The 10,954-nt window shown below is 45.1% G+C and overlaps 1 protein-coding gene across 4 annotated transcripts in view; it reads right to left on the bottom strand.

Moving 5' to 3' along the window:
- Positions 1-229: 229 nt before the first annotated feature.
- TTBK1 (tau tubulin kinase 1) overlaps positions 230-10,954 on the bottom strand; it is a 128,367-nt gene continuing 117,642 nt past the window's right edge. For all 4 annotated transcript variants that reach the window (XM_088442987.1, XM_088442988.1, XM_088442989.1 and 1 more), the window contains 2 exons: positions 2,189-3,669; positions 230-1,604 (listed from right to left, as the gene is read on the bottom strand). In XM_088442987.1, coding sequence (XP_088299113.1) covers positions 1,193-1,604; positions 2,189-3,669 — 1,893 coding nt within the window. In that variant the 3' untranslated portion in view covers positions 230-1,192. The remainder of the gene's footprint in view (positions 1,605-2,188; positions 3,670-10,954) is intronic.

Genomic DNA, 10,954 nt, shown 5'->3' with positions numbered 1-10,954 from the left:
ATTGCTGGTTCTGGGTCTTATTTAAAGTATCTCACCTATTAGACATGATCTTTATTACTCAATGTACATCACTCATTGCACATTCTTATACCTAGAGGTATATTTACTGAAGGTCGATCTTAATCGATTTTAGTAAATATACCCCGTACTGTCAGTCACCCTTTGCATACACCACTGACTCACCACTTGTAACTGAAATAAGAGTCCGGCCTTTGGATAGCAGGCTTTATTTGATGATATAATGGGATGTTTTAATGTAATAAGAAGCGTTAAATACTTCTGCTCCTCCCCAAAGTCTTTCGTGCTATACGAGGTGAACAGACTGCCAGTTCTCCATCTGTCTGCGATGCCGCCCCCATGACATGCATGTGGGGTTGGCCAGACGCGGCCATGATGATACATTCTGGTTGCAGTGTGTAAACAATGTGGACCCCACGTGATCTCCGCTCAGTCCGGGCTTTTCTCTTTATAGAATCATTGTGCTGCGCTGTGTTACACTGTGGTGCCCTATAAATAATTAGAATGATGTGTGGATGCGGTGGACACAGCTATGTGTTATACTCAACAGTGTCTGTGCTCAGCCCTTACGCTCAATAGTCATTTAAAAGTAAAACTCTGCACCTTCAAAACTATTAGAAATCAGTTAGCTGCACACAGGGCTCATGTCAGCTAGTACAAGTTCTTAGTGAGTCCTGGGACTCTTTTGTGAGAGTTTCACTCCAGTATGTGTGCATAGGATTAACACATACTATATATAATCTGATGTCACAGATCTCTACATACAGTATATGTTTAGTCTATGTAGCCTGTCACACGTTGCCCACGGACCGCTGGCGCGCGAGCAGCAGATGTGGGAGTTATCGCAGTCAGCGCCGGCTCAGTCCACCCCCCACTCCCCCCTCACTAGCTGGTTATCGGCCTAGCTAGGTCCTACACAGTGAAATTGGGCTGTTAATATGTAGTCCGGCTTCATTGTGACAGTTGTTGCTATGAGAACTTTAATTTAAACTTAGTGATACACTCTCCCATCTGAAAATAAAAGGAAACCATTATAAACCTCTTCTCTCTTTTGTAGGATCCTGTTCTCCGAGTGTGTATATTGCGTATTACAGGTTGATGAATTGCTGTGTTCCCTAACTGAGCCGCAATGAGAATAGCGTAGGCTGTACGTGAAATTACCCAGAGACAGCCATTATCTTCCATCACTTGCTCCCTGCTTTCCTTTGGTTGCCAGACTTGGCACTTGGACCTTCAGTTTTTGTCCCTTCCTTGCTACCGCAGGGGTTGCTGGACACTCCCCGGGGACCTGCGCTCGGTGCTGGAGTTTAGGAGGTGGGTGCAGTCGGGCAGTTGTGGCAACCGGTCTTCTCTGTCGGGATGGAGATGGACTTTCGGTTCTGGAGAGGGACTGGCTTCGTGAAGAAGCGCTGAGTGTTCGTGCAGGGACCACTGGACTTTTGGGCGGCCCACGAATGACCCTCCGTACATTTGTTCTGGAGGGGGTTGGACTGGAGAGGGGTGGAAGCCTCATGTGTAGAGATTTGGGTTTGTGGTCAGGGGAGAGTCCTATATTCCCACAAACAGCTGCTCGTGGAAGCTGGTACCTGAATTGAAAAAAAGGCAGATGCTAATGAGGAGGACAAGACACTCAAAGGAGAATACTTTATGCAGTGTAATTATACATTATATCTTACTTGACGGAGCTGTAGTTTTACTGAGGAGGTTCAGTATTTAGAGGGCGTTGGGACCTTATTTATGTCTGTAATTGGTGCACCCAGCAGTCACTGCATATGGGCCAGGGACTGGTTATATGAATCACATGACATTCCCTTACAGTCTGTAGCATCTGTCTGAAACTTCACATTACCATAAAGTCTGTTGCACTTGTCTGTCACATGACATTACTATACAGTCTGCTGCATCTGCCACATGATATCACCATACAGTTTGCAGCACCTGTCTCGTGACATTACCATAAAGTCTGCTGCATGTGCCACATGATATCACCATACAGTCTGCTGTATCTGTCACATGATATCACCATTTAGTCTGCTGCACCCATCTGGCTTGTGACATTACAATATAGTCTGCAGCACCTGTCTGTCACATGACATTAAAATATAGTCTGCATCTGTCTGTCACATGACATTACCATACAGTCTTCTAAGACACAAGGGCACGTTCTTACCTCTGAGCAGATGGAGAGTCTTTCAGTTTGTTAACACTTGGGCATGGTGGGACCGGTGAACGTATATCTTTTACTGGCGTGATGGGACGTGGAATTCTGCTTCTTGCATTATCGTCCTTCCTCGTGCATGATACTTTCTCCTTAACAACCTTCCTTGGGGTAGAATCATGCAACTCATGAGTGTCTTCCTCTGATCCTGTGGTGGACAAAGTCTCAGATGTCCTCCTCCTGTCATCACTGGAGGAAGCAGAAGATGACCCCGCTGAGGCCAACCTCTGTAGTCGAATCTGTCTCTTCTCCATCACAAGTCGAGCTAAGTCCAATTGCTTTGTTCTCTTGCGGAACTTCTCTTTGGCAGAGTTTGACATAGACCGATCTGACCCTGTCTCCTCTTCTGACAAGAAAACAGGAATGCGACTTCTAAAGCGAAGCCCAGTGGCCTGGGTTGAACCCTTGTTGGTGCCATCTTCAGATTCATTAAGGCGATTGGTGGAAAGCACAATCTTTTCCGGCTCGGTGTCTTTGAAGTCAAGGTCCATAGCATCTTTCTCCAACTGCTCTTCAGATTCACTGACTCCATTAGCATCATGTTGGTCTGTCTGAACCTCACCTCCAACATTACTTGCCGACATTGCACAGCTGTCAATTTCACCTGTTTCCACAGCAGAGTTAATGGTGCCGTTCACTTTCTGCAGATCTAACTCTTCATTTTCCTCCTCAAAAATTGGCTCATCAAATTGGCCTGGGATGGAATGCTCCTCCAGCCTTATCAATTGCCCAGTGGAAGACATGACGTTTAAATGTGTCTTTTCAGCAATATGAACAAATGTGCGTTCAACTTTGGTAAAGGGGGACGAGGCTGTGGCCACAGCAGCTGTGCTAGGTGGTTTTGGTTCTGATTTAAGAATGGAAGATAAAGTTCCAGGTTCTGACATATCTAACTGACTGCAGGTGGGCTGGGGCTTCTCTCCTTGAGGTGTCAACACAGCAAGAGTCCCCAGTTCAACATCTGGGATCAGTTCGTTTGTGACTGGTGACTTTTTCATGTCTCCAGGAGAAAATAGCACTAAGGTCTTTGAACCTTCTTCTAGTTCTAGGTCATTCTCCACCATGGAGGCTTTCCCTCTAGAATCTTTCTGGTCATCTGCCAGTAGGGTAGAGGGAGCCCCTTCCTGACTCCTCTCAGTGCTTTTCTGACTAACATCGCTGCTGGATTTGCTCTGGAGGTCTAGGTCTTGCCCCAGAAACTCAGCATCCTCTGTCTCTTCCTCCCGCGGAGACCTGCCATTGATGACTATGTGGGGTTCGGGCGCATGCAGAACGGGCAGTAGCACACTGGAAAAGTCCACTTTCTTTATCCTGTGTGGAACACGCAGCATTTCCTTGCTATCTGAGATGTCCTTCTTGAAGTCTTGGTAGGACAAATTTAAAGGCACCACCTTGGGTAGTCCGTTGATATCAAAGTGCTTCAGGTTGAGGACCTGCGTGAGAGACCACAGAAAGAATATGTATTATAGAAAAAGTAAAGGCTAATAGGAAACTGATCACAGGACATGTAATAGGACACAATACTTCTTAATAACCACCCAACGTCCAACCTCACTGAGACCTGAACCAGTAGCGTAAATAAAGATGTTATTTAGTGACTAGAAGACAAATCTACTGATGTTTTTGAACTTGACTGTACAGAAGCTTGAATCACAAGGGTCTATCGTTTGCAAGTCTGATTTCCTGTAGCCTGGATGATAGAACTGTACATTGTATGTAATTGATCTTTTCAATAGCAGAGGTAAGGGTTTTATGGTGGAAAAAGTATAAAGAAACTGATTTTTTTAATAAAGTTTTATTTTCAGTCAGATTCACTTTTGTTTTTTTCTCACGTTTTCCTGAATGTAAAAGAAAGACATTTTGTTTAAATGAATATCATTTCCTCGCCAATAACAAATCGCCATACAAATGTATAGAGAAGGTGCTGAATCCAGTGAGCCAAGTAAGTAACATCTCTGTGAAGAACTGCAAAACAATAGTAATTAAACTCTAGCACTGATGATCAAGCCTTTGAGAGGACACCACAACATGGTGAAGGTTCTACAACAAGAGAGACCATGTGGGTACGAGGAGGACACTTGGTGCAGTAGGTTATTGCATGATACACACGTAAGAGAAAGTGGAAGAGAGCAATGAGGGGTATGAACTAGAGACCAGAAGAGAGCATAGGGACAGTGCAGTATATCTGGGGAGGGGGTGGCTGCATAGAAACCAACTGAACATGCTCAATGCAGTGACACAGGGCCTGATGTATGTCTTGCACCTCTCAGCCTTTGGAGAAAACTACCTTCTTGTGAAATTATTCTTGTATACATCTCTGACTTTTCAAGTATAGTAAGATCGCAGCGCCCCAACAGTAACTATCATATACAGGGGCGTAACTATACCTACAGGGGCCCCATAGCAAAAATTTTGATGGGCCCCCCTCTCAGCCCGCGGCCCCCAATCTCATCCCGCTCTTGCCCCCCCCCGGTCTGAGGCCCCCCTCGCACCCCGGCTTACCTGATCCATGGTCGCGCTGTGCATGGCAGACCCACCTTCCCTCCCGGTCGGCTCCATCTCACTGACTGATGTTGGGAGGAGGTGGCCACACCTTCTTCCAGTATCAGCCAATGGGGAGAGCCAGAGGCGGAGCTGACTGGGAAGACGCGACCACGGAGCGGGGGGGCACGCAACCAAGGAGCAGGTAAGTGCAGTAGAGGGGAGTGAGGAGACTGATAGGGGAGTGAGGAGGGTGCGGAGGGAAGGGCAGCGGACAGCGGCCTGGCACCGTAGGTGCAGGGGGAAGGCCGGGCCCCGGGTTGGTCCGGGCCCCATAGCAACCGCACCCCCTGCACCCACGGTAGTTACGCCACTGATCTTATATATATATAAAAATACATATATAAGTCCCCGTAAGACAAAGCAAAATTAAAAAATGCCAATTTCAAAATTAATGGGTGCACACGAGACCTGTAGATCTGTACGTTGGTACACCATTTGTAGAAAACTTCTAGACAAGGCCTGTTCACTATGTAAAGTTAAAATAAGTACATGGTCCAAGGCAGTAGAGAATTATAATATAAATTCTTTAGATTATACTTATAGTAAGGCATTGCAATATGTCACAATTAGCTCCTAAAACAGGTACATGGGTGGGTCACGTGATGTACATGCGTAGGCTTGCTGTATCATCCCTCTAATTCATACCTGTCCAATGACCCGTAATGGCCGTGAGGCTCCCGAAAATCCTGAAATCGGGTGGTGCTCCAGGACACCCAGAAGAGTGGGCAAATCTCCCACAGCTGACCCCAACACCACCCGTAGCCACCCATTTCCCGAGTGAAGTGGGTGGTACAGGTGGCCGATGATGCGATTTGCGCCAAATCTTGTCATCTTGGCCCCACCCCTATTTTACAATGCCTGTAATAGCGGCATTGTATAGTGGGGGGAGAGGCTACAATGATGCGATTACGTCGTCACGCCTCCACCTCCTCCCACTTCTGCAGCTCCACTCCTCCTGCAGTGCCAACATAGCTGCCCCTTCCCGGAGGGGGCAAACCAAAGGTCGGCAAGTACAGAATGCTTTAATTCGAGACACGTAAATTACACAGGTTCTATGGCTCATTAAAACCAGGTGAAGCGAAGACTTAGACATAGTCAGTCAGCCACAGAATCTGTGTAATTCCTTAAAGGGACTACACACATGTAGTCGAGATTTGTGTGTGTAGTGGGGGGTCTAAGGCGTACATGCAGTCAACAATGACTCCATCAGTATGAATAGACAGCCACAGCAAATAAATCTGCTAAAATATGCCCCCCCCTCCCTTCCTTTATCTCATTACACTAATCATACTACACAAAAGCAAGTTTCATTTCTGCAATGCTCTGAAAAAAAGGCATATTGGTGCCCCCATACCTCACTAGGGTCACCCTCCCTGCACCCAGGTTCTCCCCTCCGCTGTGCAAACGTCAGTTCCTCAGCAAATGACCCCAAGTACAATCGCAGAGAGGTCACTGCCACTTTGTGATACACAAATGAATGTGTATATACTGCATATAACTGCATGTAATCAGTCTTTACTATTAGACCTGATAATAACTCAGTGAATGAAGGTGTATATACACCCATCAGCCATAACACTAGATATTAGGCAGCATGTGAACAGCCAGTTCTTGAAGTTGATGTAAGGAAAACCGGGCAAGCGTAAGGATCTGAGTGTCTTTAACAAGGTTCTATTTGTGATGGCTAAACGACTGGGTCAGAGCATCTGCAAAAGAGCAGGTCTTGTGGGATGTTCCCGGTATGCAGTGGTCAGTACCTATTAAAGTGGTCCAAGGAAGGACAACCAGTGAACCAGCGACAGACTCATGGGTGCCCAAGGCTTATTGATGCGCATGGGAGGTGAAGGCAGGCCTGTCTGGTCTTATACCACAGAAGAGTTACTTTAGTATAATTGCAGTAAAGGCTAATGATGGCTTTCATAGAAAGGTTTGAGAACACACAGTGCAACGTAGTTTGCTGCATAGCCGCAGACCAGTCAGAGTGGCCATTCTAACCCCTGGGACCACTGAAAGCGCCTACAATGGGCACATGGGCAACAGACCTGGCCATGTAGTAATGGAAGAAGGTGGCCTGGTCTGATGAATCATGTTTTCTTTTACATCATGTGGGCGGCCGGGTGTGTGTGCAACGTTTACCTAGGGGAGAAATTTAGTTTGAGAAGAAGGCAAGCCTGCGAAGGCAGGGTGAAGCTCCGGGCAATGTTCTGCTGGGAAACCTGGCATTCATGTGGATGTTACTCTGACACGTACCACCTAACTAAACTAGGGATGTGCGCCCACCCCTGTGTTTTGGTTTTGGATCTGTATCTCCTTCAAGGTTTTGGATCTGGATTTGGTTTTGCAAACCACCCTCAAGTGTTTTGGTTTTGGATCTGGATTTTTTAAATAAAAAATATATAAAAAGTTTTAAAAACAGCTAAAATCATATCATTTATGCAATACAAAACCCGAAATTCGGATTTCAAATCCGAATTCCGAACCGCAAAAAGATCAGAACTGCGAGATTTACCCGGATCTCCTCAGGAGATTAGAACCACGAATCGGATTTACCCGGATTCACGAAATTCGGGTGGATTCAGATTTCTGGAGAACTGTACTGCACATCTCTAAACTAAACATTGAAACATTGTTGCAGACCAAGGACACCCCTTCATGGCAATGGTATTCCCTGATGGTAGTGGCCTCTTTCAGCAGGAGAATGCGCCCCTGCCACACTACAAAAATGGTTCAGGAATGGTTTTAGGAAAATGACAAAAAGTTCAAGGTGTTGACTTGGCTTCCAAATTCCCCAGATCTCAATGCGAGGAGCATCCTTTAAGCCCTCGCAACTTACAGGACTTAAAGTATCTGCTGCCAACGTCTTGGTGCCAGATACTACAGGAGGCCTTCAGAGGTATTGTGGAGACCATACTTCGATGGGTCAGAGCTGTTTTGGCAGGGTGAGGGGAACCTACACAATATTAGGCAGCTGGTTTAATGTTATGGCTGAAGGGTGTATACTGTGTGTCCCCTACATTCATTCCTTTCGATGAAAACCTGGAATCTGACAATAGCGCTGGATATTGCCTGTGAATGAATGTAAACACTGTATACTCATGTTCACTACATTCATTGCTTGCTATAGACACCTGGATATATAATAACTATATAGGAGTGTATATATTTCATCCATTCCTGCATATAAACACCAGTACATTTGCTTACTTTGTGAATGAGTGCATACTGTATATTATGTGCTACCCACATTCATTCTTGCTATGATATCAAATAACTGATAACTCCTTATACTCTCTGTGAATCAATGAATATATACTGTATTTTGTGTTCCCTACATAAGTTTCTTGCTATGAACCCCTGGATATCTGGTAACTCTATGGGTCTGATTCAGACCCGGACTATAAGCCGCGAATGCACACTATGGCCGATAGTCGCCCGTCTGCGTCAATATGCGCTCTTAGTACACAGACTGGACACTACTTTGAGTGACAGATAGCGCCGTTTGTGGGTGGTAACAGGGAAAGGTGCTTGTGAACGGGGAGTGGTGCTGCGAACGCAGGTGTGTCTGGGCGTCAAAAAGGAGTCTTATGGGTGTGCACAATTAGCATGGAAGCGTTATTGTACACGTCACTTGGTTGTATTTCAGCCTTCAGTGATCGCAGTGCTTGCGGCGGGGGTAGGGTCAACCTCAAGCACTGCTTGCAGCTCCGATGGCTCTCGATGGTTCTGATTAATCATACACTTGCAGTGTAAGAAGATAGTTAAGAGCAACCACAGCTGCATATTAAGAATTAAAATAAAAAAGTGAAGTACATGTAAAATAAACAAACAGTGAAGGGTTAAAATGTGGTATAAAAGAAAAATATGTTATAATGCGGTGCCCTGAAACAGATCAACCAAAGCAATCCAGGGGGACCCACGACCCAAAAATGAACCAAAGTTGCACTACAGTATATAACTTGTAGGACTTACCTAGAATTGTGCCCAATACTAGTGTGCATATACATTACCAGACTCCATGCTTTTAAACCAATAAGGAAGGGGTGCTAATCCAGACAGAGGGTGTCTCCTTTCCCTCAGGTGTGCAATAAAGCACATTAAATGGAGTATATGGGAAAGATTCCTGGACTGCACAACCTGACATTATATATATAATGGGAGGTGCTACCTGATGAGACTAATTGCAGGCACAGAAGCAGACAAACCTGAGGTGCACAACTCCAAATTATTGATCATATATAAATGCAATAAAATTTTGCAATCAATAGAGATTTTTAGCATAATCATGGCCAAGGCCATATCCAGGTAACCTCTTTAGGGTAGGTCCCTAACATACTAGGGTTCAAATCCAGAGCACAGGACACCCCCAAACTAGCCCAGCTAAGCCGCCCCTGAAGGAACGCCTGCCGTTTGTGCCACTCGTGATGTCAGTAGTGAGCTTCCTGCTCTATTAGAGCAGGAAGCTCACTGGGGCTTGCGGCAGACAAGACCCTACCACAAGGGTCTCGTCGCAAACCCGATGGTCGCGATAATCGCGACCATCACCTGGCCGCTCGCAAAAGCTGTGGGTGGTCACCCACAGCTTAGCGAGCGGCCAGGAGGCGGGTAAAAAAAAAATGCAGCTGCCCTGATTCAGAGCGAGCGTTCGCTTTTTGCGAGCGCATCTGAATCAGGCCCACAGTCCCAGGCTGCAGTGGAAGGCTGTCCTTTGCATGCCGCTGGGACATGTCATAGGCAAGTTCCAGCTCTGAGTGTTGGGGATAGTGTATTTAAAAGGTGAAAAATGTATGTGTATCTGTTTTAAAAGACTGTAGGGTTGTGACAGCAAAGCACAGCAGATTGGAGATGCAAATGTTTTAATGTATTTTAAAATGTTATTTTTAATGCCCTTTGTGCAGTTGTAAATACTAGAAAAACATTTTTAAATATATGGACTGTACTCTTTTTTTATATTTAGTATTTGTCATTTTTAGGAAACACCTTGTTTTCAGACATACTGTAGGAAGTGATATGGTGTTAGAACTTTGTTATTTTTTGCATTGTCCCCCGGCAGTAAATTTACCCGCCACTAGGGGTCACCAGGCCTCCTAATTTGTGAACTGCATTTGTGGATACTGCCAGATGTGCTGCTCTACTGACTTTGTTCTGCAACCAGCTGTCAGGTTCATTATTCGTTCATTACCAGCATGAACAACGCCTGACACCTGCTTATTTAGGCTGCCAGATCCCAGCACTCATTGCTGGATCATTAATATTTCCTGTAGGTTCTGAGTGGCCATGCTTGGAACCCTCTGATGTTTCATTTATGTTTCTGCAAAGATTTCTGAATCCCTGTTCCTGTGTACTCCAATGTTATGGAATTTGTTTTGCTATAAACTCCTGTGAGTATCTATGCCTGTTTTCATCAAGGATTTTGTTAATTGCATTTCCAGTGCATCAGCAGTTACTACAGTTATCCGGGACATTGTTTATTGCATTTGAAGTATCCATCGCATATACTTTATCCAAGTTATTTTATCTATCCATTGCTGTGCATTTGCTGTACATTTAATTCTCAAATGTGTGTAATAAACCAGCTACTTGTATAATATCCTGTGACTTATTGTGCAGATGCACCCAGGAAGTTCCTAATATATAGTAATTATCCTGGCCCTAAAGCTGGGCACACACATAAAGATTTTCTGTCCAACCATCCAACTAGTTGATTGGTTGGAATGAAAATCTGGTAAGGTATGAAAGCAAATGACAATCAGCAATTTGCTCCCAAACGCCGGAAAATGGACAAAAACTGTTGTTTGAACAAATTGTTTAGATCAAACATTTAACAAACTTGTCTGACGACCATTTTCATCTGTTTCTGGCATTTAGGAGCAAATTGCTGATCATCAGTTACTCCCATACGTTACCAGATTTTCATTCCAACCAATCAACTAGTTGGATGGTTGGACAGAAAATCTTTATGTGTGCATGTAGCTTTAAAGCCGTATTCAATTTGATTCGCACCCGCGATACTTTTTCGCCTCCCGGACTTTTCGCCTGTTTTGGAGGCGGAAAAGTATGGCGCGCGTGCCTCCGTATCCCCATATTCAATTTGAAAGTATGCAAAAACGTGACCCGGCGAAACTGAAACACGCAGAAAGTCATGTTAGATTTGGGGAAATCAGCCAGACACCCCCC

The sequence above is a fragment of the Taudactylus pleione genome, unplaced genomic scaffold (assembly GCF_031769625.1).
Source record: "Taudactylus pleione unplaced genomic scaffold, aTauple2 ptg000320l, whole genome shotgun sequence".
Lineage (NCBI taxonomy): Eukaryota > Metazoa > Chordata > Amphibia > Anura > Myobatrachidae > Taudactylus > Taudactylus pleione.
This window is presented reverse-complemented; position numbering and strand designations above follow the sequence as displayed.